Consider the following 26,774-nt stretch of genomic DNA (forward strand, 5'->3'; position numbering starts at 1 on the left):
GACCTTGCTGTCCCCTGAGAGCCAGTCCCAGTCCACTCCAGACTCTGCTGGAGGATTGTTCACCCAGCCACATAAGTCCATTTCAAAGTCACAGAATCCTGCAAGGAGTAACACAGATTCAAATAAAGTATGCCACCATACATGCCCCCTCCAAACGCTTTTACACTATTTGTATTCTCTCATCCATTTTCTTTCTGGAAAGAATGAAGTTCACAGTGGTCACCAACCTGGTGGGGGACAGGCGCCATTCAGGACAGTGAGGTCGTCGATGGCGATATCTCTCCTCAGTCCATGCCCAACCACCGCCTCAAAAATCACCTGTCACTCAGAATGACAATTTATACCACTACGACTTATACTGTATTTCCATCTGTCTAGTACATACGTACTGTATGACTGAGGACGTCCAGACTTCTCTCAAACTACTAAGAGTCTCTGCTGAAATATCTGAGCTTAATGTCACAATCCACACATTCTATATATGAATCTTAAAACAAGGGAAGGGAGCTCTTTGCGGCCGGGATGGACAGGAGGAACAATTAAAGCGACCAACATCCCTTTCAATGTATGTATGGGCATGTGAGTAGTGTGAACTGACACTTTCATGTGATTTGATGGAGCTACATCTACAGTGATGTATATCAATGCATACAATTTACTAGAAAAATATTATTTACAAATAAAAACAAGAAAATCCATATTTGTGTCTATGTATGGTTTAACTTCCAATGTCCTTTAAGTAAGTAACCTTTATTCATGTTGCAGAAGGAAGAAAGTAAAGAGACAACAACAAAATGTATAAAACATCTTCATAGAGTGAACAAACCACACACAAGCCAATACAAGTGAGTTTTAAGATTTTTTCTTCTACCAAGTACCTGATACGGTGCATTGGGACTGATCAGTGTCACTCGTCCGTGCCTCCAGTGCTTCCCCTGATCTCCACTTCTGGTCCAGAGCGGGTCACTGTCGCCGTCATTGGTCTGAAGGGAAACACTGAGTTCCCCCACTTCACTTCCCTCCATGTAGTACCAGAACATTAGGCATTCTCCGTCAGCAGCAGTGGGCTCCATCACCGCAGTCATCACTGCGCCTCTGGACCCCACAGGGTGACTCCACGACTGGGCACTCAGGTAATAACCTACACATAAGGTGGAGCTGTGAACACACTGAATTGTATTTGATTTAAGTTTTGTGTATAAGTTGTTTTATATCGGATGCAATCAGACACAGTTATCATTTATTGCATAGTTTGGGAATCAGCCTCAAATATAGCTAAAATTCACAACACATTAGCCAGTTGGAATGTGTTGTAATCTTTTTTTAGGCTCTAATAATGTGGTAATGTAAATATATATATATTTTAATCTGTATCTAAAGGGGTTGTATACCTTGCTCCGTCCCCAGAGTGTGATCTGTGGCCGGGCCTGAAGAGTTGGCCGGTCTGGACGTCCCCATGATCCGGCTCCAGCTGAAGTCCGCAGACGGTTGGGGCAGCAGACCACAGAGGGAGCCCTGGAAGGTGCACTCTCTCTCAGCCGGACAAGAGCCAGTCTCACTGCTGTACACCATTATGTCATCAATGGCTATGCTGCCCTGCGTACCACCCACCACAGCTTCTATAATGAACTGGAGAACATCATACATTCATTTAAGAGAGGGTTCACGATCATAACGATTTTTGTCATGAAATGAATGGAAATGGCTAAGAAAGTCAAAATCAAATCTAATGCAAGCGCGTTGAAGCTAACCTGTTATTAGACTTCCATCAGAAAAGAAAAACATTAGTTGTAAGAAACAGTGAGGAAGAAAAAACAATAAGAGGCTTGTGTTTGAGCAGGAGCATTAAGTCATGTGTGCTTCGATCCTTGGCAATCCTTGAACAAGTCTTCACAGAAAACACACATGTTTAATCATTCTAAATCGGGTCATCAAGTGTCCAGACCCGTTACCAATTTCTGATGAGTGAATGAGAATAAATAATAATCTTTGTTTTTTTCTGACAGTTGTGGCTATAGGCTGTGGACACAGCTAAACCAGCTAATGCGGCAATAGCTTCACTCAACTGAGCCACTCAGGTAGATTGTTTACCGAGCGTAGAGAGGTGACAGAATGGAGCATGAAGAATGTCACCCTGCATCTTCCTGGCCCAGAGTCAGCCTTCTCCACAATGGACATTATCAAAACCAAGTACAGTGCCAAGTTCACCAATGAATACCAACACATGTGCATGAGACTGACAGTAGCTCGACTCCAGCCAAGATAACAACTATTGGCAGGACGGTTACAGGTGCATTTCTCTCACTAGGAAAGATAAGATAAGATAAGATAAGATAATCCTTGCCCTGCGACAGACTGGCGACCTGTCCAGGGTGAACCTGCCTTCGCCCATTGACAGCTGAGATCGGCTCCAGCACCCCTGCGACCCTTAACTGGATAAGCAGGTTACGGAAAATGGAATGGAATGGAAAAAGATAATCCTTTATTAGTCCCGCAGCGGGGAAATTTGCAGGCTTACAGCAGAAGTATTATAAATAAGCAATAAAAAACAGTAGAAAATCAACAATAACTGAAATATTATATTTACAGACAGAAAAAACTATTTTAACTATTTTAACTATTATTGCAAAGGAAGTAGAAAACAAAATATCTCTGTTTGCACTTTATCTAAAAGTGGCACTTTTTATCTATTCTATTCAGAAGATTTTCTCGTTTCTTTTTCTTAAACCTCTTTAAATGTATGGATACTCCTGTTCTTAATAGTACTCTTTGTTATAAATCATCAGAAGAATAAACACAAAAATAGAGTAAAAGGAATACCTGTATTGGTTTGTCACTTTTGAAGGTAAGATCTGCAAATCTCCATTTGTTTCCCTGGGTGCCACTTCTCATCCATACAACCGTCTCCGCTTCACCAGAGCGCTTTGCAATAAACCTCAATGAACCTGATAATAATAAAAAAATATTGTGAGTATAACAGGGAAAAAAATAAAGGTGTTGAAATGAATCTGAATAATATGGATCTGGGAATAAATGTAATATAATGAATTATCTATTATGTTTGAAAGTGTAGTTATGGACAGTGAGGCACTTACCAATGCTGGTGCCAAATATATGGTACAAGAAGCTCACACATAAGACTTGACCTGCAGGTTGAGGGAAGCTGATGAGTCTGGCTGCTGATGAGATATTCATGTTGTATTTAGCAGTTATACGCATGTAGTGGCCTGCAGAGGAAGAAGAGAAAAAAAAAGGGTAAAAAGTTAAATTACTACGTGCAATTTAGTTTTCTAGTATTAGAGAATCAAAATGTGCTCACACTGTTTGACCTTGCTCTCATGAATGTAGTTATAAACTATTTTGACTTCTATTAAGGAGGATTAGCAACTGTTATGGCAGAAGAGTATCCAATCAAATAAATAAAATATAATCAGAAGATGCTGGCATTGTTGAATATACAAATGTTAGTGCTGCTGAGTTCTTTATAAGGCTGGATTACCAACCGGAAAGCAGGCTACTGGCCTCGACCCAACTATCCCTGTCAGGGCCACAAAGGCTCCAGGTTCACTGCTGCAGTAGTTTAACACTGAAAGTGCCACTAATGCACATCATAAACTGATATGGTGTCATCATCTACATTGTTAATATAAACTTGAGCCTCGCAGAGGTCTTTACGCCTTTATTATTTCAATTAATTTTGAGCTTACTTTGTGAATTTCACTAAAATTCTGCTTAATCAAGATGCCACAGAGAAATCCCAACAACAAAATTCTTGTTTACAGCCAGTAGGATACTCACCCTTCGATGTTGAGTCTTCACTGAATGCCTCATTACTCCTTTTCCACAAAAGGCTGGCAGTGTAGTCGTGGTACCATGAACAGGTGTCCTTTTCAAAATCACATGAGAGTTGGTCTGACCCTGCAGGGACATCTCCCTCTCTGCAGTTATCAAAGCTCACATCGTCCAACATGACGTCGATGTCTTCAAGGTATGGAGGGCTGAATGAAATCTTCAGCTGTGGAAGGAGAAGTGTTTTACTCTGCATTTATTCTGAAATCCAATATATTGAAAAATCATTTACGATTAAGGAAGAAGAACTTATTTTCTTCCCCGGTGAAAAATGAGCCTCTACCGATCAGCCAGCGCTGTCTTTATGGCTTTATGTCTTTATGACAAAAAAACTATTCAGGAAACAGGACCAATTTAACATCATGCCAACTAAAATAATATAAACATAAAGTGCTTTATTGATCCATCAGAGGGGAAATCAGTTGTTATCGAAAAACAGGAAACAGATCAGATAAAGATACAATAAATGCAGAGGTACAATAAAGGACAATAAAAATTAGGAAAGCTAAGCTGTCAGGCCTAACTTGTACCTTTAATCAGACTTTTAAGTTTTGAAACTACAGTTCCCATAATGCTTTAGGGACGTAAAGATGAAATTAAACGTTGCCATGGATTCAGTAAGGTATGCCCCGGGTTACAACTTGAGCCCTGTAACTTTAGCCTGTGTTTGTTAACATTTTGGAAATTGGCACCTTTAAAAGTAGGAAGAATTAAATATTAGCGGTTTCTATTCACAATAAACCAATGGATGTAAAGACAACTGTCACTGGTTCAAGTTGTGCAGTAGTAAGGCATATTTTTTTTATGATTTCTGAGCAGATTCATGGACAATAGTTTGATATGACTAAGCCTGTGAACAGTCTAAACTCATACAGGATATTTCACTTACCTTGTATCCTCCCAGCTGATTTCCAATGAGAGCTGTGGCGTTCTCCCAACCGTCTGTCTTAATTTTAGAGAGCTTCAGCAACTCTTTCTCAGAGCTGCCTCTGATCATTGTTAGCTTAAAGGTCGATGCCGATGATGATGCTGACTTATTGTAAATATGGTACCAGAAGCTGAAAAACATTGACAGTCAAATCACAAAAACAGGTTGCGCCGGATATGTGGCAAATTCTAGTAAAATAATTGAAATGCATTATCAATCAAGGACATATCTATTTGTAAAACAAATAACTTAAATAAAATGTGTTGTTTTTAGTACCTCATCTGGCATCCCAGAGCTGCCAGGTTGTCAACAGAATACTCCAAATGAGCCGTAGCGAAAGCACTGGCTTGTTTGCCATCTATATGCATGACATGTCCTGTTTCCAGCAGACAAATATTCAATAGTAAGATTATCATCTAAGGCTCGACCTTGTAATCTAATAAAAAAGTTTTGGCACAGATTTTAAACATCCCCTTATCCGTTTTAAAGTCATTATCGACAAAGTAATTACACAAATGAAACATGGCAGAAGGTTAATGTTTACCAAGGGCACTTCCTGTGGTATGGTCCAGTCCAGGTATTGAGGTGATGTTTGCCATCTGCCATCTCCAGCTGTAGGAGTTACTTCCGATGACTTTCCAACCGCAGGAGTGATGCTCAAAGGCACATGACCCTTAACAAGTAACGGTGCCACAGAGAACAAATAGAATCAGAAAGTATTCACAGATTAGGTGAAATAAACATAAAGCATTCTTGCTCCAAGTGTTGTGATATTTATTCTGTTTTTATTGTTCAATCTTGTATGTGTTTTTATTTTGTTTTTGTGTTTTTACAAGTCAGATGGCACAGATCTGAAATACTGCTTTCTAAATGCACATTTGTTAACGGTCTGATATCCTTTGGTGAGATAGAAAAACTAAATTTAGACTTGATTTGAAAATCTTTTTGCCTGTCAGCATACCACAAAACTCCTCATCTGAGCCATCTTCACAGTCCGTCTTAAAATCACAGACAACTTCGGCAGACACACATTCTCCAGATGTGCAGTTGAAGCCCCCATCAGGACAAGAACAGACGATGACCGACAATGCTGTGAAGAGATTTTTGTTACATTTTTTTGTTAAAAACACAAGAAAATTATTTGAGAGGGAAATGCAATTTTCTTTTTACATGGAACAAGTTGTGACAGACTTCTCCCTCATATTAACACTCCTTATTCAACTAGCATTACTTTAAAGATAGTATTTAGCTATGAAGACCCTTACCCGACAGCAGAACAAGTACTTCCTTCATGTCTGGAGAAACATGACATATGGCAAGAAAATCCAAAGAGAAGATACAGATCCTTAAAGCATGACCTCTACCTAAGCTAACCCTCGGATTAACAGTTTGTGACTGTGTTACTGGAGAGCAACTTTTATTACAACAATTGAGCTAAGGTGGTGAATTCTTATCGGTAAACCCTTAGAGCTTAAAGTCCAGAGTTTTCATCACATTTCCGCTGCTTGTCTTTATGATCCTCACTGCACGTCTCACGACTGTTACTTAAGTAAAGCAGAGACATATTTAACAAAGACTAACTTATGTTACTGTAGATGTTCCAGATGGCAGTAAAGATCCAGATTTTTGTTTTCTTTGTGTTAGTAAATATTAATGTGGGTGAATTTTTTTTTTTGTTCTACAGTTTTAGATTTTCCTCTTATAAATAGATGCATACATGTAATTTAAAACAAATAGCAATAACTAAAAGTGTTTGATGAATTTGGCCCAAGCTGTATTAGCATTAAGGTGGTCAAGCTCTCATTTCTCGTTACCACTGTGAAATATGAGATATTGCCTAGCTTTACTGAATCTTATCTGACTTTCCAACTGGGAGATAAAAATACTGGGAATATGAGGTACTCAATGTTCTAGTTTCAATGCATGAGGTCAAAACAGCTGTAGGTAGCAGAGCACTACAACAAGAATAGGCTCAAACTTCATAGAATAACCTGGACACCAAAAAACACCACACGACCAGTATGTATGCAGCTTAACTGTTAAAGAGCCTGTTAATAGTATAATGTAATGAACATTTAGTTAAATGTGATTATAAAGCTTCTGGAGTACAAAACTACTACTACTAAAATTACTACTTTTCCTATCCATCCAATACCCTCATCAACATCCTCCACCTCTTTCTTCTACAGCGGCTGTAAACTGACTTTTCTTAAAGGTGTCCGGTCACAGCTGTAAGGTGTACAGGCGAAGAAACGGACAATGACATCATCTCACAAATGGTACATTATCATAAATGCATGAGCGAAGGTTTGTGTTTGTGGACTTAATGGTGAGCAGAGAAAGTGGCTGGTGATAAATTAAAATGAGAGAGGGGAAAGCTGCAAAGTACAAACAAACAAATTAGGATTACTCTTATAGGATCACAGTAAACAGTATGTTTGTATTGGTTGGGGCGGGGAAACGACAGGTACAGCCACTACCAGCTCTGTTAAATGTGTGTCTATAAGTATATATAAATTAATTAAAATGCTTTTGGTGCACTCTGTATTTTGTTTACTTGCCCCACAAAGCGTTTATTGATTACAAATTTGAAGTGGATGAGATTTGTTTTACCTTTGGGAGACTAGAGCTATATTCTAGTTGTTTTCCCTTTGTGTTGTTCAGTTTTTGGTTTGGGTTGTCATTTGGTTCCCTTTGGATCTATTGTGGTTTTAAGTGTACATCTGATGACATGCTCCAATAGTGAGACCACTTTTTTGTCAGATCTTATGTTTTTTTCATTTAAGAATTAGTTTTTCTTTTTTTTTTTAGCATTTATGAACCTTAACATATTTGGAGATAGAAATTTGCCAGAATAATGTAGGGCAAGGTTACTAAGAAACTACACCAGTATAAAACTGCACTAGCCCTGCTTACCTCATACAAACAATCACTGCAGACACAAAAGTTCATATTTCAGCACAGCCCTCTGCACCAAAAAGGAGAATAACCAAAGAGGAAGTGAAAATACAAAATGCTATGATAGATGTAAAGGCAGAGTTGGAGAACAAACCTCAACATCTGAATGCATCTGCCCCCCAAACAGGATATTGTGTTGCTACACTCAGGATGCACAACATTTTCTCTTCATCAGCAACAGTGCAACATCACTTTGCTCTAATAACCTCGCAAGTAATCTACTCACAGATATCATAGCATTTCTAGATGCTCAGCAAATGAGTGACTTTTAACCGCCTTTTCATGCAAGAACGCGTGGTTGGAACGCAAAACTAAGACTTTAGTAGCATGAAGGAGTGGAGTGGGTGTATATGGATATGGCTGTTTTATGTCTCTCAAAAGTCAGAAGATGGAGTGATTGACTTGGAAAAAGAATTGAAATTCTCAGCTCAGATTGGGCAGTTATTTTCTTATCACGTCTCCCACTGTTTTTTCTGTATGAGAAAAATTATAAAAGTTTTATAACACGGATACAATGGCTCAACAGTCTTAAGAATATAGAATACATAATCATGCGGTAACAGACTGCTATATTGATCCATGCTCAGTGCCACTAATCAAAATGTCTAGCTAATAAGATCACGTGTTTGTTTTTTACACATTAATTAATCATAATAAACATGCCATCACTGAATAGAGAACTAGACAAAGTGCTTCCTGCTGTAAGCCTTAAAACTGATCTCTTTCATTGTGAATTCTCTTCCTTTATTGTTTCAGAATATCCATGTCAAAAGTCGTCTTTTGCCAGTGTCAGCGTGCAGATATCGGGAATGTGCATCAAAGTCTGTGAGTGTGGAAGCTGCACTGGACCGTAGACTCATGAGTCATGTTTGGTGAGAATCTCTTACACATCATTTTGTTCCTGGACAGGGAGTGAATGGAGCTTTTTTTTGCCATTTCGGGGGTGTGACATCCATGCAAGCAAAATGTGTGTGTGTGTGTGTGTGTGTGTGTGTGTGTGTGTGTGTGTGTGTGTGTGTGTGTGTGTGTGTGTGTGTGTGTGTGTGTGTGAGTATGTTTTTGTGTCCCAACCCCCCTTTTTACCAGTAGCAAAATGCTGAAATGTGGCAATCTGAAACATGAGACTTTCTCAATGAGAAGGAAAAAAAGACGGTGTCAGTCGTATTAAGATTCCCTCCTTTTTATGTTCATGCTCATAAGTCCTCTACTTGCAATGCGTGGAAGATGCCTTCTGCTCTGAGACTTATCAGAAGAATGCTCACCCAGAGGATAGCTCTAGCAGCCTTTGTGCTCTTTATCCCAACATGTTCAACGAAGAATGGTACAGTATGCACTAAATTTTTTGTATGTGTATGTCTGTATCTATTAGTCAAATATATTTTGGTACTGATGCAAAGATCAGCTATCTTCATTCATTTGTTTTACTGAATATTGGTTGTATTGGAAGTTATTTGGATTCTCATTAACTCCACATGTAATGCAATTAAAACTTTTAGAGTATTTTGAAATGATGATTATACATTCATTTCTTACAAACAAAATGCTTTTAAAATTGTACATTTGGGTTTAACCAAGAACTTAAACCACTACAGCAACAGACTGAGTGTGAAGGATGCTTTGAGTGCATATCTAGTCCAACACAGTTTTGAAGATAAAAAGGAAAGAAGCTTCAGATGAAAATAACATAAAAAACATACATATGAAATTAGATGTCTCATGTGTGTGTGTGTGTGTGTATATATATGTATATATATACATATGTGTATGTATGTATATATATATGTATATATATATATATACACACATATATATATATATATATACAAATATACACATCTATACATATATATACAAATATATACATTTATACACAAATATATATTTATACACAAATACACACATATATACACATACATAAAATATATATACACAAACATATATACATACATTATACATAAATATATACATTTATATATACAAATATATACATACATACACACATATATATATACTCATATATATATACATACATAAACATATATATACATACAAATATATATACATACATATATATACACATATACACATATATATATATATACACATTCATATACATATATATATACACATACATATATACATACATAAATATACTCATATTTATATACATAAATACATATATATACACACATATATATAAATATATATACATACATGCACACATATATATGCAAATATAATGTGTGCATCATGATTTAAATTGATTCTTGTACATCTTTTTCTCTCTCTTTAGATTCTCCATTCTCAATCACTAACAAAGCCACTGGTTTGTGTTTGCTGAGAAGATCCACACGCTGCCTTGAAATGCGCTGGACAACCGGTGATCGTCTTTTTGTGATCTCAAGCAGAAAGTGCCTTGGAGCTCAGGGCAAAAGTGTGGGCAGTGAAGTAAGCCTCTACGACTGTGACAGCACTAGTGAGCTCCAAAGGTGGGAATGCAAGAATGAAACCATGCTGGCTCTCAAAGACACACAGTTCTACATTGAAGTCAAACCGGACGAATCAGTTGCCCTCTCCAGAACTGTGGGGCCGAATAACGAGCTCACAATCACAGGGACATCCAGCGGTGCTTGTTCCAGAACATACAGAGGTACAGTATTACAACTGGACACAATACGTCAGCAAACACGCACGATTGCACTGGGATTTATCAAGCATGTCAGGCGACGTATGCTCAAGTAGAGTAATGCCTCCTCACAGTAGTGAAGAAATGATGATGATGATGATGATGATGATGATGATGATGATGATGATGATGATGATGATGATGATGATGAAACAATGGTTTGATCTGCCCCAAAACAATTGGCAAAAGAATACATCTTTGCAGAATCATCATTATTATTATTATCATCAGCATGTGCACAGATTGTAAAGCCCTCTGAGGCAAATTTGTAATTTGTGATTCTGGGCTCTACAAAATAAACTGAATTGAATCAAAATGATTTAAAGTGAACAACCTCTTTTTTTTTCTCTCGTTTCTAGAGCTTTATACCATTGAAGGGAACGCCTTTGGTAGGATCTGCGCGCTTCCCTTCCTCTACAAAGACCGGTGGTTTGGAGACTGCACGACGTACGACTCTTCAGTAAAGCGCCTTTGGTGTGCGGTTAACACAAAGTATGAACATGAGCAGTGGGGATACTGCCCTACTACTTGTGAGTACTGAGTTTAAGACTTTATCCCACATGCCAGCACTAACACAAAGCATGCAATATTGAGTTATACACTGTTGTTTAAATGACTAACAGACTTAGTTTTCCATTTTGCTGTATTGATGCACAGCCACAGACAACTGGGCGAAGAACCCTGTCACTGGAGCGTTTTTCCAGCTCAACACTCAGTCGGTGCTGACCTGGGCTCAGGCCGACGCCAGCTGCAAACAGCAGGGTGCCTCTCTGATCAGCATCACCGATCCTCACCAGCAGGCTTTTGTCTCAGGTAAGATGTACTGAAACTGACCCAACATAGAGGGATTAGTTTATGAAGATATTATCAGAAATCGCTTATATTGCATGAGTTAAATGTTTTGATATAACTAAAAAAATGTTTTAATTATTATGTTATACTTCCTCTTCTTTATGCCCCATTTTTATGAATTGCTATTTAAACTGATGTTTAATGCATATATCCTAAGAAAGAAAACAATATGATAAAGATGCAGTTAATTTGATACTAAACAAACCAAAAAGTGTCCTATATAACATTTGAATTTAGCCTTTTTGAAATCCAACCTAACTGAAATTATATTATTTAATGGAAAATAGAAAAGGGTTGTAGCTCTGATTTAGTTTCAAAAACGGGAAAATGACTACGACTGTTACTTCTTGCACCAATGGACCAAACGGATATATCGGTAACAACATGGTTCATCTTGTGTGTTCACCTGCATTTGTTTTATTTCTTTGTGCTGCTAATTCTGTCTTTCTGCTGACTTGTTTTGAAGCAATTAAAAAGAGGAACAATGTGGAAAAGAGGAACAATTTCTTTACTCTGTCCTTTTCCTTTCCCCCCCTCTCAACCACTTAAACACAAATAATCACAGCGCTAATGGGAACAGGGAAACAGAAACTTTGGATCGGGCTGGTCCTGGACCCAGAACATGGCTGGCAGTGGTCCGATAGGAAGCCCTTGCGTTATATTAGATGGAGTACAGGTAAGTCTTCCCTAAAGCAATGACCATATAAGACTACAGCAAAACAGAAGGTTATTAACAAGTAAAGAAAAAGTTTGCTGAGTTTGCTTAACTTCACCTGGTCTTCAAGGATGGTAATTCACCTTAAAAGCTTAAAGCGGCTATAGTCAGTATTTTCATATTAACAATGGATCCCTGTCTGTTTGAATGTGGGTCGCTCATAGTGATGAAACCACAGAAAATGATCGCTTGGCTTTTAGGTTTCCCTCAAGCTCTTTGAAGGACTTCAGTGTCTGTTTTCGGCTCATTGATTTGGTTTCAGAGCCTGAAGCTTTCATGTTATGGTATACTCTAATGGCACTCACAAGCATTGTTTCCAGACACAGGGAGTTTTTAGATATAAAGTTCTGAAAACCAACAGTTGGCTTTCTGCCCAGAACCAAACAGACAATGTTAGCAAACTAGCTGCTGAACATAGTGGAGCATTTAGAAGCTAAAGAGACTTAAGAGTTGGTGGAGACCAAAAACAGAGCTAAAAGAGAGTTAATATTTGACTTACCTCCTTCATCAACTGGTCACAAACGCGGCCACATATAAATGATGTTGCTTGGTATCTGCTGTGTGTGTAAATAAGCAACTGTGTGCATAGTCTTAAACCGGGTTGTGTTTACAGCTTGTTGCTGCTGCCCCCATGTGACCAAACATCAGTTAACGCAGGCGTTAATGCATTTTTTTAAACAAGGCAAACCAATATAAACAACTACATTTTTCTTTTCATCAATCATAATTAGTTTTTCAATCTGTTTGATTCTACATTTTAAGGCCTGAATTAGATCTAGATCCAACCAATCCTCCTTTTAATTCATTGTTTGCATTGCATTCAATTCAGTGATATGTTATACCTAATGGTTTTACTGTAGATAGAAGGAAACCAGGTTGTCTTAGTTTATCTATTCATTTTTCACTACAAATCCAACAAAAGATTTTACATTATCGAAACATGTGTTATAAGTTTTATAACTGTTGTGAAAACTCTCAAGGATGTGATGTATGTGGATCTGCACAAGGTCGGGAGGAATCTCAATTTAAATCATCTTGTTTTAGGACACCCAACTCCTAATCCGGGGCACAACTGTGCATTTTCTGACTCTGCTGGGGACCAAACTTGGCAAAGCTCATCTTGCGTCAAGAAACAGGGCTACATATGCTACAAAGACGGGCCCCCGCCATCTCCTCCACAAAGTACAGAAACATATTCTACTCTATTCTACCTTTTTTTGGCTACTGTATTCTTTCTCTATGCGACACGTTCACCGTATAATTTCAGTCAATAAATACAATTTACCCTTTGTTCTTTTCATCATCAGTTGAGCAGGGTTTTTGTTCAACCCCTTGGATTCCCTACAATGGCCACTGCTTTCACCTTCAACGTAATGTTCAAACATGGCATGGTGCTCAGAAAGAGTGCCGCAAAGAGGGCGGGGACTTAGTGAGCATCCGCAATGTGGAGGACCAAAGCTTTGTCATCTCGCAACTTGGATTTGGTACGTGATGAAAATAGACACCAAAACAGTCCAACCTTCTGTTTGTTTCTGCAGTGGACTGATTTTAAAACATGAATCTTATTTACATTCAATATGAGAATCCAAAGAGATCAACAAGTCAGAATAGGAAGGTAGGAGTCGTGTAATCAGACTTAAATCTGTGAACATCATAAATGGTGTTCTACACTACTGCAAGTCTAAGAAATACAGTAAGGTGTATTAGTTATTTATTAGTGAGATTCCTTACTTTTCCAAGCACACTCAATGAATAAAAAGGGACTTTTCTTAATCATATTCAAATCACCCTAACATGAATCAATCTCAAAATTGGAAATTAATTAATTTCTTTCTATGTTTTCCATTTGTTTTAATCTTTTTAGGGAATTTACAGAAGTAAATATTTATGGGATATGGTAAAATGCACTATATTGAATAAACAAATACATAAGTTAATCCAATATACTCATACAATGTTCCGTCATAAAGTAGAATTTAGACAATACTTACTGACAGATTTAATGTCTACAATTGTCCATGTTTACCAATGTTCACATGGTACCAATAGCTCAATTAATTTCAATGTGTAGATATTTATTATCATGACATTTTAGCCACTGGTTGACATGAGCCACATTCCTCCCTGACCATGTCTACAGCACCCACTGATGAGCTTTGGATTGGACTGAACGACATACAGACAGAAGGTCTGTTTGACTGGAGCGACCACTCTACTGTCAGCTTCACCAGCTGGGAGTTTGGGAAACCAGCTTTCTCCACCGATGCAGATGACTGTGTTCTCATCAGAGGAGAGGTAAGGACACCTTGCATGATGGTGCACATATAGTTTAACCTTCTTATATTATACATGCATATCTAAATACATCATACATAGGGAGAGTTTCAACTTACATCTCGGTTGTATCCATTCCGAAGAATAGCCCCTTTTGATTTGTGCAAGAAATACTGAACTGCCTTAAATGTACATGTGCAGATTTGATTTTAACTTGAGCGCAAAAACTAAATCAAGACTTTTTGTTGGATTCATTGATTTTTTTTCTTAGTTCCAAATTTTGGTAGCTAGAAACTACATTTACAAGTGGTAATGATTACTCATAAAAACTCACAGATATTTATCACGGTTTGTGTCACATTGGGAAATCAGATAAATTAGATTAATAAAATAAAACATAGTGGAGACACGAAACCACTAGAAATAAAGCACTCAACAGTCCAAGTACAAATCAGTAGTCTGTGAACAATTTCCCTTTTATCTTTAATTTTCTATTATTACTCTCATAGTTTTTTTTAACCCAAATATTACCAAAACAGAAATCATTATGAATATAAGTTTATCCTATCCACCCATCCAGCACATTCAATCTACAAGTATACAAATCTTTTCAAGTGTTGTTTTTTTTTCTTGCAGAATGGGAACTGGGCCGATCGCTCGTGTGAAGAGAAACTTGGCTTTATCTGTATGAAGCAGAGTGCCACTGAAAGCACCGGGGATGAAGTAGATGTGGATATAGGCTGCAAAGCTGTGAGTACATGTACATGTAATCTATGAAAAAAGTGTATGATCTCCATAAACATCTGGCTAACCAAAGTGCACTATTATAACCTGGAAACTGACAATGAAAAGTGACTGGTTTAATATCACGTTCAGCCATGTCACACACTGCAGATAAATGTCTTTTATGTACAAAATGTATATATTTCATTTTACAATCACAACTACCGAGCTCTAAACAGTGCTCGGTTTCCTACAGGGGTGGAGAAAACATGGCTCCTACTGCTACTTCGTGGGAACAGAGACAAAGACGTTTGATGATGCTAACGAGGACTGCAAGAGCTCAGGTTCCTACTTAGCTGATGTTTCAAACGGGTAAAAACACTTCATGTTTTTATTAGCCATGATAGAACTGTGTGTGGAAGTACAATACAGAGTGTTTCCTATGATGAGACAAGAAAATCTATTTTAAATATTTCCAGGCGGGACAACGCCTTCCTTGCCAGCTTGGTGGGTTTGAGACCTGAGAAATACTTCTGGTTTGGCCTCTCAAATCAGAAAAACATTGATCAATTTGTGTGGACCAACACAGATTCAGTGACGTTTACTCACTGGAACACTGGAATGCCAGGTATGGAGAGAGATACAATTCCATCTTTAAAATAGAGGGCACAAACAGTATCACACAATTTTTTTTTTATCCTAAACAACTGAAGGTTTCGAACGAGGCTGTGTTGCCATGGCAACAGGGATTTTGGCCGGACTCTGGGATCTGCTGCCCTGTACCAACAAGGAGAAATACATCTGTAAACACCTGGCAGAGGGGGCCGTTTTAACTGTTGCACCACCGACTCAACCCCCTCCCAAGTGTGAGGACCAATGGACTCAAGTGGGAACAAGACCTGTCTGCTCTAGGGTACGACCAGAGGTTAAGCTCAGCTTAACACAATCAAAACTACTGCTAAACCAACTAAACAAGACCAGTGTCCTGTCAACATCACCATTACATACTGTACATATGCTCTAATTTCTACATATTTTGTCTTTATTATGTAAATATAATATTATTTAACTTATTTAACTAGTGCTATGTCCAGTCGCAAACGACAAACAGACATAGTTAGTGACTTGCTAGTGAGCATAGTGAAAGGGTTAGTGCCTAAAAAAGATGGTAAAGAGCAAAAACAGAGCTCAATCAGACTTGGCCAGGTAGATAGGAACATGCATCATGCCAAATGAATGATAAAGTTAATCCATAACTGCTGGATGTATACATAATCAGAAGTTCCATTCAAAAGGTAATCATTTGTCAGTGTTCTGCTTATAACCCGTTTCTGCTGCTCCAAATTGGACAGAATTTTTTTTTATTGTAGGCTTAGAAATAGGTCACTTTCTCTCATAATGATATACACTTCTGGTCAAAATAAATAAAAGTCTATTCAAGTAATCTTCACTACTGCTGTACATATCTTGTCTACTTTAATCAGGTGTTCCACTCTTGTGTTCAAGTTTTTCACAGGGCCTCGGGCAAATGAGAAGACCTGGTATGAGGCCAGGGATTTCTGCAGGGCCATCGGAGGAGACCTGCTCAGCATCCACAGTCCGGCTGAACTACATGTGGGAAGGTATGAGCTGGTTAAATACAACTCTGACTTAAAGCTGCAGGACTAGACACCAGTGTAGATAAAATAGTATTAGATCCCTCTGTATGTAAAAGGATTCAAAATCGCTAATACTGGCATACAGGGGCACAGGAGTGGATTACTGAGAAGCAAGTCTATATTTTAAATTTCATACTCACATTGAACATATAAAAGAAAATGATATAGAATAACATATTTACTCTACTATTGAGACCTAACTTGAGTACTACTTTGAGGTGTTTCTCATTTCAGTTACGTCCTGCCTCTGCAGGGCAACAACATGCTTAAATAACGAGATTGATGAATCATTCATACAGCCTTGTGTTCAGCAGATATGGGAAAGCCTGGATTGGACTTAATATTCCTGACACGAGCTCTGGTTATGCATGGAGTGATGGATCCCCGGTTAGTTAACTGTGCTCCACTTTTTACAACTAATCTGATCCCACATTATTCAATCCTGTTTTTTTGTAATTGTATACATAAATAACAATATTGTTTGTTGTGTCGTTCTGTTCGCAGGTAAACTTTCAGCACTGGCAGGAAGGAGAGCCAAACAATCATAACAATGACGAATCTTGTGCTGAATTCCAAATGTATCACAGGGATGATACTGGGTCTTGGAACGATGTGAATTGTGAGGCTTACAATGACTGGCTGTGTCAGATCCAAGCAGGTACAGTTGCAAAAATGTGTACTGAAGGCTTATTGTTTGTCTCTTCTGAAGACAAAAAATATTTTTAATGTTCATCCAGGAAAAAACAAGTTGTACATTTATGATATTTAATACTTCGATTGGCTTCCTCCATGCTGCAAAACTTCCCACAAGACATATCTTTATCACTCAATGCTTGGTTGTATGACTAATCAGGTGGCTGACTTTCCCAGTCAAGTCTATATGTTTACTGGTCGATATTGACATTCTATATATCTTAGATCATGGCCTTGCTGCATTATTTAAAATTTTAGGGATTATGTATAAAAAGAACTACAAACCCCACACTGTCCATACACAGTTATATAGATGTTTACCTCCTCGCTGAGAGTCAGCACGTTATCCTTTGGTATGTTTTCTACAATGCACACCTTTATAAAACTTAAAAAGCAAATACTTGTAACATAAGGTCAGGTTATCAAATACTGATAATGAAACTAATGAAAACAAAAGAAGGAGTTTACGTCTTGTATATTTTTGAATCAAACTAATTTTGCTCACTTTGGCAAGTCATTTTTTAGATACTGTTCTCCATAGTGACTGACAGCACGAGTGGTCAAATCAATGCCCGTGGTCCTGCCATTCTCCCCTTTCTGATTTACATTATCTCCCAGAAAAAGAGATTGAACTCAACGTAGAGGACAGAGTGGCAGATGTGATTGTGTTCTCTCTACATTGACACTTGTTTGTGGTCTTACAGGAGTGACTCCAAAACTACCTCCAAATAATACTGTGGTGGGTAAGTTAACACACACAAACACACACACACAGGGTGGTAAAAACATCAAATTAAACATATTGGGAAACTAACAAAGGCTGGTTAGACCGGGTATTACTTCACGTCACGTTTTTGAGTAGTCGCTTACAATTTCCCTGATATGAAATTACTATATTCATGAGCAGCTATCAAAAGTATCACGATATACTTACAATTGACTGTTTTATATGTTTTGCTAAATCAGAACTGAACAAATCTAAGTGAAATATAAACAAAGAAATGCTTTGAAGAGTCATATACAGCTTTTTAAATGAAATAATTAATCTAGCATTTTAAAAACACTTTTCCATAAGTCAGATAAGTTACATACAGGATTTTATTGGTCCACTTGACCAGACTAATACATCTTCAAACGAAACCAAACAAAAAAGCAACACTACCATTGAAAATCGTTCACTTTGATGATGTGTAACCTTTCGTTTGACAGACATTAAGCTGTAAAAGATTTACTCGATTTACTCGAACAAAAAGACATTTACTAATATGTTTCTAAAACCTTTGCAGACTATAACACCACTGCAGATGGTTGGCTTGTGTGGAAAGGGAATCAGTACTTCATAAACCAAAACACAATGTCCATGGAGGATGCTCGTCACTTCTGTCAGCAGAGGCATGGTGATCTGGTATCCATCAGCAGTAAAGGGGAAAATGTCTTCATATGGAAACAGGTAGTTTTTTTTTGTTTTTTTTGGGTTTGCTAAAAAACAATTCAACTTTTATTCATATTGAAGGGCAGTTTACTAACTAGAAAAAGTAGGTTTTAAAGCTTGTGTGTGAAATGATGTGTATGTGTTCACAGATTTCAAGAGTCTATGGGTCATTTTATATTGGTTTGTCGGTGGATCTTGATGGGTCATTTTGGTGAGTACTATGGCACTTCTTTCAATATGTCCACCTCACACTTAATAAATGTAGATAAAAAAATTATCCTAATTTGAATTTAAGTTATAGTTTAGATATAGATATAGTTTATAAGTATTTTATTATTTTTAAGTATATCTGGTACTGATTTTAAACTAATTTAATGCTTCAGTTTGACTTTATAAGCAGTTTTCTTGATTTTTAATGTTGTTTTTTAAATTGTCAGGTCACATTTATCGTCCCCTCTATATTTAATTTGTTCTCTGTTTATTTACCATTAATGCAGAACAGCAACTATTTGGATTAAGGTTTAATGTGAAGCAATTACTGAACACTGATTAAACATCATAATTCAACTTAACCTATTTGTGCTTTAAGGTGGATGGATGGTTCTCCAGTGGGGTTACAAAGATGGGATGAAAATCAACCAAATTCTAATTCCATTAGTCAGAACTGTGTTATTATGTCTTACTATATGGGTGAGTAATTGCAAACTGACGAATGACAAATTAAACAAATATGAACCCTCGATAAGCTGTTCAAGATCAATATGCTACTCTATATAAAAAATGTAAAAACTGTTCCTGGTGAAATGTTAATCATTGTATCTCCACTGTACTTACAGGCTTCTGGAGTACCTGTAATTGTGGCAAGGAGAACCAGTTCATTTGTAAACGAAGAATCTCAGCATCTGTCAACTCCACTGCAGCCCCCACAGTTCCTCCTAAAGGCGGCTGCCCACTCAAGTGGACCAAGTTTGACTCAAAGGTCAGAAATCTTCAGTGTAAAACGTACACTACCATTTCTAAAATGACAGTTCTTGACAATTTGGTCTGATAAACAAGATGACATTGGCTCCCAATAAAAAGCCTTTGGGACTGAGTGGATTTGTCCAGGTGTGTTTTACAAAACTGTTATTCAATATCTGAGCCACACCACATGTCCTTTTTTTTTTTTACACATATACAATGCCCATATTTAATAAGGTGTTGCAACTATTGGTTGTACTGGTGGTGCAGAAACAGGCTAGTAATAGTTTAATTTGGAAATCCTTCATGCATAAATGGCATGATGGAATAAACAATATGTGTGTTTTACATGGGATGTATTTATATTAGTTTTTTCAGAATTTCACATACATGTAAAACATATTTGTTTAACATGTGTTTTTAAGTAACATGTTTTTCAAGTGCATATCGATATAAAAATATACAACGAAAATGAACACACAAGGTAATTGAAGAAAAGACTAAAGATCTGAAAAAACTTTTCAAATTGCTCAAAAGAGAAAAAAATGTAGCTAACATTATCAGAAGAAACAACACAAATATGGTATTTTTCTATAGCTTTTATGCAACAATCATGCATTCCTCACGCAATGTAAAAACAGTCTAGTTCTCTTATAAATATAAGTAGGTTACAGTGGTTTTAGGGCTAGAACAAAGAATGAACTATAAATACAGAGTTTGGTAGAAGACATACAGACACACAAAGAAGGCTAGTGTTGGTTGTAGATTGAAAAATCACGATTTAATTTCTCGTTTGTAGTGTTACAGTGTCATTAGTAACCGGCAGGCCACCTGGGAAGAAGCCATGAGACAGTGCATTACCATGGGAGGAAATTTGGTTTCAATTCCCACAAGGCGTGTGCAAGGTTTGTCCCACTGTTTATATATACTTTCAATAATAATTTTTATCATACATAATCGTGTGTATAATGTAAATGGAAAATGTGAAAGTTCATTCTTGACCTTGAAAACAACACCAAAAATATATTTTGAAAAATGATGAATGTACTTTAAATTAAACATTTTTAAATATTATGTTGGAGAATTTGCCAAAATTAGGCGGAAAAAAGATGAAAATGTATTCATTTCTACTACAGCATTTCTGACAACAAAAATGGCTGAAATAGCAACTACAGACCTGTGGATTGGTTTAAGTTCTTTAAAACAAGATGGGTTTTACTGGGCTGATGGGAAAGCAAGGCGATACACCAACTGGGGCTATTCTGTAAGTACACAAAATCTTAGCTTAGTGTTAAGTCGGCGTTTATTAGAAATAAAAAAAGTTGAAATTATTGTTTTTCTTGTTCCACTCTAGAAACATCGACGTCGTCAGGGTACCTTTTATCAAAGATGGAATGAGGTAACATATCCAAGACTGACTTTAAAGTAAAATATGACAGTTCTAGACTTTGATGTCCCATTGAAAAGATTTTGTAATTCTAACCCCTCTTTATGTGCATCACCAGGACGAATGTGTTATGATGAACAACAGTCCTACCTTTGGCACCGGTAAATGGTTGATTAAGTCCTGCAATGACACCAATGGATTTGTCTGTCTTAGAGATCTTGGTGAGTTCATCCTCTCTCTCTTTTAGAAATGATCTGAGGCAAAAAAACAAATCATTCAATAAAGAATGTCTTACATTAAAGAACAGTTCCATTCTGTTCAAACCTTAGTTTGCATTCCATGTAGTAGCGTAAAAATGGTTTGGAAAACTGTAAGCCATAATTTTAACCTGTAGTTCCTGTGACAATAAAGTTGTTTGTTAAGAAAAATACAAAAAAATGAATTAAAAACAATTATCTCTTCTCTCGACAGACCCACATATCCAGCCTCAAACAGAGCCAGCGGTTTCTAACATCTATGTAACTCTGGGGAATGACAGTATCAAGGTTGCAACTAATAATCTGACCTGGGATGATGCAAAGAAACACTGTGAAGGTGAAAATGCCAACCTGGCCAGCCTAAGAAATGAGTGGACCCAAGCCTATGTCGAGCTGATGGCTTTGAATCTCAAAGCTCCTCTTTGGATTGGACTGAACAAACAGGTGCAGGCTGCCTTTTCAGTTGGTGGAAGTACTGTACTCAAGCACAAAAAAAACAAAAAACTACCTGCTAGTTCCAGGGAGAAAATCCTTCAGTCAGATACTAATCAAGAATTACGCTTGACTAATTTACTACAAATGCTTAGCTTTTCACAATGACACATGACTTACAATCCCACAAGACAGCTGAAGATTTGCTCTGTGGTTCAATGCAATGCATGCTGAATTCAAATGTTGACTTGATCCATTCTTGCTTTCAGATATACGGTTATTTTAAGTATATTGATGGCTGGCACATGCACTCTGCCAACTGGGCTGAAGGTGAACCGAGCAGAGACCGACCTTGTGTGTACCTTGATGTGGATGGAAAGTGGAAGACTGCTTTCTGCAATCGGACCATGAACAGTGTTTGCATGCAGTCGTCAGGTGCGTTCGTTAGCAGGCAACGAAAATGAATACAATCCACAAGTCATGCTGAGTGTCAACTTCTGTAGGTTTAAGTGATCATACAGTAAATGCTATAATATATTTTATTTTGCTTCTGTCTTTGGCATATGGTGTGTCAGATGTTAGCTTGTTAACTTAGCTGTGATCCATGAGTGTACAATAGGTAATATGTTCATGTTGTTCCATATGACTGAACTATAGCCCGACAGATACTGGGTATATTCCAGGGATAGTTATTTATTGTAACATAAACAATAATCTTGAATCCCTTGAATTTAGTTTTTAAAGGATTGTGACAAAGATAAATACTAAACATGACATTTTACTTAGTCAAATTGAAGTTGTCAGTGTTTTATGATGGACTGAATATGTCATGGTTCACAGTTTCTAAATTGCCTTAAACATTGTAAAGCATATATTGGCTTTTCAAAACACTGCATCAAGTATTACAAAGAAGAGAGACTTTGATGGGACTCAGGTGAGTCTAAAATCAAAGATGGCGTATCATTTCTTCTTTGCTGAGTACTGTTTAGCTGCACTGCATTCGATGCAATCACTGATAGCTAGAAGCGATATTGCAACAGTCAGTTTAGTGGAAATCCAGTTTTCAGATAATCCAGTTGTATTTTAAACGGTTTATTCAGCTATAGAAAGAGACATGAAAAAATACTTAATCCTTCAGTGTAACAAAAAAGAAAATCTCCATATTTGAGGAATACATCAATTCTGTTTTACTGAATTAAGTGGACATTTCACATGCACACTCCATTTGTGTAAAATGCTTTTTTCAACTTTATACCTACCAGTTTTGGATTTCCACAACTTTCATTCAGCACTGACTTTGTGAAAAATGTCAATTCACTCAGATGCAATACTGTTGCATTGGATCAAAGCGGGTTATTACAATGACAGTTTGAGGTTTTAAGTTCACTGCATTGAATAATTAGTAAGTAGTTGATAACCTAATCAATGTCTCTGTCACTCACAGTTTTGCCACCTATAGAGTCCACCATCTTTCCAGGGATTTGCCCTCAAGAGACGAATGAGGAGTACCACCAGAGTTATACCTGGCTGCCGTTTAAGGGTTATTGTTATTTGTTTATAACCGATGAAATTGAATGGGCAGATGCAGCTATTAGCTGTGTCAGGCATGGTAAGAGACACTTACAATTTTAGATCTAGAGTAGATCAAGTGAATGGTGTAATAAATAGCAACTGGTAGTAAGTGGTTAGTATTGTTACAACCAGACTGTTTTTTGTTGTGAAGGTGGAATCCTGGCTAGCATTGAAGATCCTTCTGAGCAACAATTCATCAAAAGCAATGTGGAAATATTTCAAGATAGCCACAGCGCTTTCTGGGTTGGCCTGTTCAAAACTCATACAGGTATGAATACACTATTTTCCTGTACTTATAAGGTGACCTGCGGGGTTTCCTTGTAAACAGACACGTTTATTCACCCACAAATAAACAGTACACACACTGCACTGCTACGTTCACAGCTATAAAGTCATAGTCGCCGTCACACACGTTATGTACACAACCTATGCACAAGTAGTTTGCTAGTTGTAGAACACATTTTATCACAACTTAAAAAATACATAAAATCATCGGGAATTTTTTAAAAATCCCCCGATGATTAGTGCTGGCAGGGCCGCCAGGTTTGCATTACAAATAAATAGTATAACATCAATTTTCTGTTTGGCCCTAGGGGAATGGAAGTGGTTGGATAAAACAGTCATGGACTACAATAACTGGGCTATAGATGAGCCTGATAATGACTATGGACAGTTCGAAACCATAGATGGGACTTGGAGGACAGGTCGCAGATGGCACGACAGAGCATACATCTGTAAAACACCCAAAGGTAAGATCATCACTCCCATGTAGTTTAAATATATGGTGTTTTCATAAGTTCTCCAAACACATGTTTATTGTGCAAAAAACCTTTGGAGTAAGAGGGAGCCATACTAAAGCCTCTGTTAAAGGTCAATTTTCCTAAAAAACTAATAAAACAAAGAGAAGAACTTCCTATTATCACACAACTTTATGATTTGAACTGTTTGTTATTACGGGGGTTGTTTCCAAGCAACAATAATCGACTGCCATAAACTCAACATCCAGCCTCAGATCATCTGTTGTGACTCTGTTATTTTACGTGTTACTTTATGTATATCCTGCTAAAATATTAATACAATAATTTCATAGGTAGACTGGGGAATGACAGGAGTCAGTGCTGTCCCTCTAGGGGAAATAAGACCTGGAAGTATTTCTTAAAAAGGATGATATATCTGAGCAGTTTTTCCTTCTTTTCCCCTTCTCTTTAAACAGTGATGCCCAGTGATCAAGGATCAGGAAAAGCTGGTAAGTTACACCTTTGTATCTCTTTAAATTGGGTAGTATATGAATTCTTTAATAATAATATTGCTAATTAATTATTTTTTTTACATGTAATGCAACATTGACAGTTTTTATCAAAAATGTTTTATTGAAATGTAATTAAAAGGATTATAAATTATATTTAAAGCTACATTTAATTTTAAATTGTTTTGACTGATCAACATCTACTTGCTTGTGCAGAACCTCACGGAGGTCAGGATCCTCGCAGTCGCGTCCACACGAGTTTGATAGTTGTGCTGATCATTACTATCACTTCTACGCTGATTGTTGTTGCATTCTTCCTCTACAAGAAGTCTCCTCGTCGTTTACCCACCTTTGACAATCCACTCTACTTCGACAGTGAACGAACCCAGCCCGATGTGGTGGATACCAATAAACTGATAGAGAATGCAGAAGTAGAAAATCCTGAGCCAATTATAACTCTGTGATTTAGCAGAATCTAGCGGGACATGTACTGTACTGTATCCCAGACTGATGTATCACACTTTGATGCTTCATTCGTGTTTTAGCTTTGTTTTTTGTTTTTTTACTATGGTATATAGTAAAGGTATATTCAGGTATTTAACAATATGTCACTAAGTGTGAGTTTCAATGGAGTTGGTGATACCTGACCTCAAGGAACAGAACAATTTAGGCTCTAGGATGTCTCAGTGGGAATGATTGGTGTTTGATTTTGTCTTTATATCTATGATTGAATGTATATAATTGTTACACGTTATGCTCACTAGATGCTGTTCATTGCTTGTACTCTTGAAATGTGTAAAAGAAATATCACTGCCTGTCATTGTTAAATGAACATTATACTTGGCACCAAAGATAATTAAAATGAGTTATATCTTAAGAAATTTAAGAACACAAGGGATTAATTAACCTCCCATCATCCTCTTTTTGTAGCTGTCCAAAAAGTAGCCACTTGATGTGGGAATCACCAAAATCCCCACAATACGATATAAGCTTTATACATTAGTCGCAATAAAATATTATTGCGATTTTAAGAATTTTGTGATATATTTAGTATTGCGATATTAAACATTGCAATATAATGTGATTCTTCACCTATTTTCAACACAAATTATTCAGTTTATCAACATCTGTTTTATCCAATAAGATAAAGATTTAATTCAGTTCATCTCACTTCTGCCCATGTATTTTAAGCCTCTAGCCAATTAACTAAAATATTTACTTTTACCATCAACTATTACTTTGTTTAAGTCATGTTTAGTGGTGATTTGCATCAAAACAAAAACATTCAAATGATTAAGATATAAATGATTGCATTTTTTTTATTAATAAAGAAAATCTTGTCTTACTTTAATGATGTATGATAAGCTTCTTCGAGCTAATGTTAGGAAGTTAAATAATTCATAATTCCCTCTTCAATATCTGTATATGTTGCTATGAAACATCTATTTCAAACAACCGAATTTATCAAGTTTCTGACCAAAACTTAATTTAACAACATTACATTTGAACATATAACGTTACAATTTACTTTCATCGAATACTCCTCTGGAATACTTTCCTGTTTAGGTCTGGTTTTGTACTGAATTAATGGACAATTGTCGCGGTGAAGCTTCAACCATTCATGTGTTTTTGTTTCGTCAACAACCACTTGAGCAAAACTTCAACAGTGACTCGCCAAACAATGTAGCCGGCCGGGCTTGGGTAATGTGTTGCTTTTGTCACCCTTGTGAACAAAGCATTTGTGAGTAAAGGCAAGTTAAAAAAATTGTGACATGACCATTATTGACATGTAGCTTCCCAAATGCTGTGTTGGTTGTCTTCCATAATGATAAACTACACAGAAAGTACGAGCAGTTGTAACAGCCAATGCTCATTTTTGTTTCCGTCTGTCAGGTTGGGCCATTATTAAACTTAATTTGTGTAGTCTGAATTTGGTGTACAACTGTCACATTTCACTTCCGTTACTCTATTAATACCACCAACGCTATCACCATCACCAGCTGGTAAGGAACACCTGTTTACCTTCTTATTTCCTGCATAATTGTGACTGAATTTGTATGGCTGATCATCATCTACTTTTCTAAATCTTTGCAGTAGTTAATCTTTGTCACCATAGCCACAATGGTTTGGCAGCTGTAGCGGTCATTCCTTG

General features: G+C 37.1%; 1 protein-coding gene across 1 annotated transcript; it reads left to right on the top strand.

Annotated features, from left to right (window-relative positions):
• Positions 1-8,915: 8,915 nt before the first annotated feature.
• LOC129113622 (macrophage mannose receptor 1-like) lies at positions 8,916-26,546 on the top strand. The gene is made up of 31 exons (XM_054626030.1): positions 8,916-9,056; positions 10,029-10,385; positions 10,781-10,951; positions 11,079-11,234; positions 11,839-11,949; positions 13,033-13,170; positions 13,296-13,472; positions 14,129-14,283; positions 14,899-15,012; positions 15,242-15,357; positions 15,465-15,613; positions 15,699-15,898; positions 16,492-16,607; positions 16,958-17,030; positions 17,148-17,301; positions 18,041-18,079; positions 18,623-18,786; positions 18,918-18,979; positions 19,358-19,458; positions 19,605-19,747; positions 20,528-20,633; positions 20,865-20,992; positions 21,083-21,127; positions 21,234-21,336; positions 21,587-21,816; positions 22,074-22,239; positions 23,249-23,413; positions 23,528-23,644; positions 23,970-24,125; positions 24,590-24,622; positions 24,839-26,546. The coding sequence occupies exons 1-31, from the start codon at positions 8,960-8,962 to the stop codon at positions 25,084-25,086; spliced, it is 4,290 nt and encodes a 1,429-aa protein (XP_054482005.1). The 5' UTR covers positions 8,916-8,959; the 3' UTR covers positions 25,087-26,546.
• Positions 26,547-26,774: the final 228 nt, after the last annotated feature.

The sequence above is a fragment of the Anoplopoma fimbria genome, chromosome 3, assembly GCF_027596085.1.
Source record: "Anoplopoma fimbria isolate UVic2021 breed Golden Eagle Sablefish chromosome 3, Afim_UVic_2022, whole genome shotgun sequence".
In the NCBI taxonomy this organism is placed as follows: Eukaryota; Metazoa; Chordata; class Actinopteri; order Perciformes; family Anoplopomatidae; genus Anoplopoma; species Anoplopoma fimbria.

Excerpts from the sequence above, each read along its gene's own strand:
- LOC129113622 (XM_054626030.1), top strand. The coding sequence starts at position 8,960 with ATGCCTTCTGCTCTGAGACTTATCAGAAGAATGCTCACCCAGAGGATA. Across the intron at positions 16,608-16,957 it reads GCTGAACTACATGTGGGAAG|ATATGGGAAAGCCTGGATTG; the intron begins GTATGAGCTGGT and ends TGTGTTCAGCAG. Across the intron at positions 18,080-18,622 it reads TCCAAATAATACTGTGGTGG|ACTATAACACCACTGCAGAT; the intron begins GTAAGTTAACAC and ends AAACCTTTGCAG.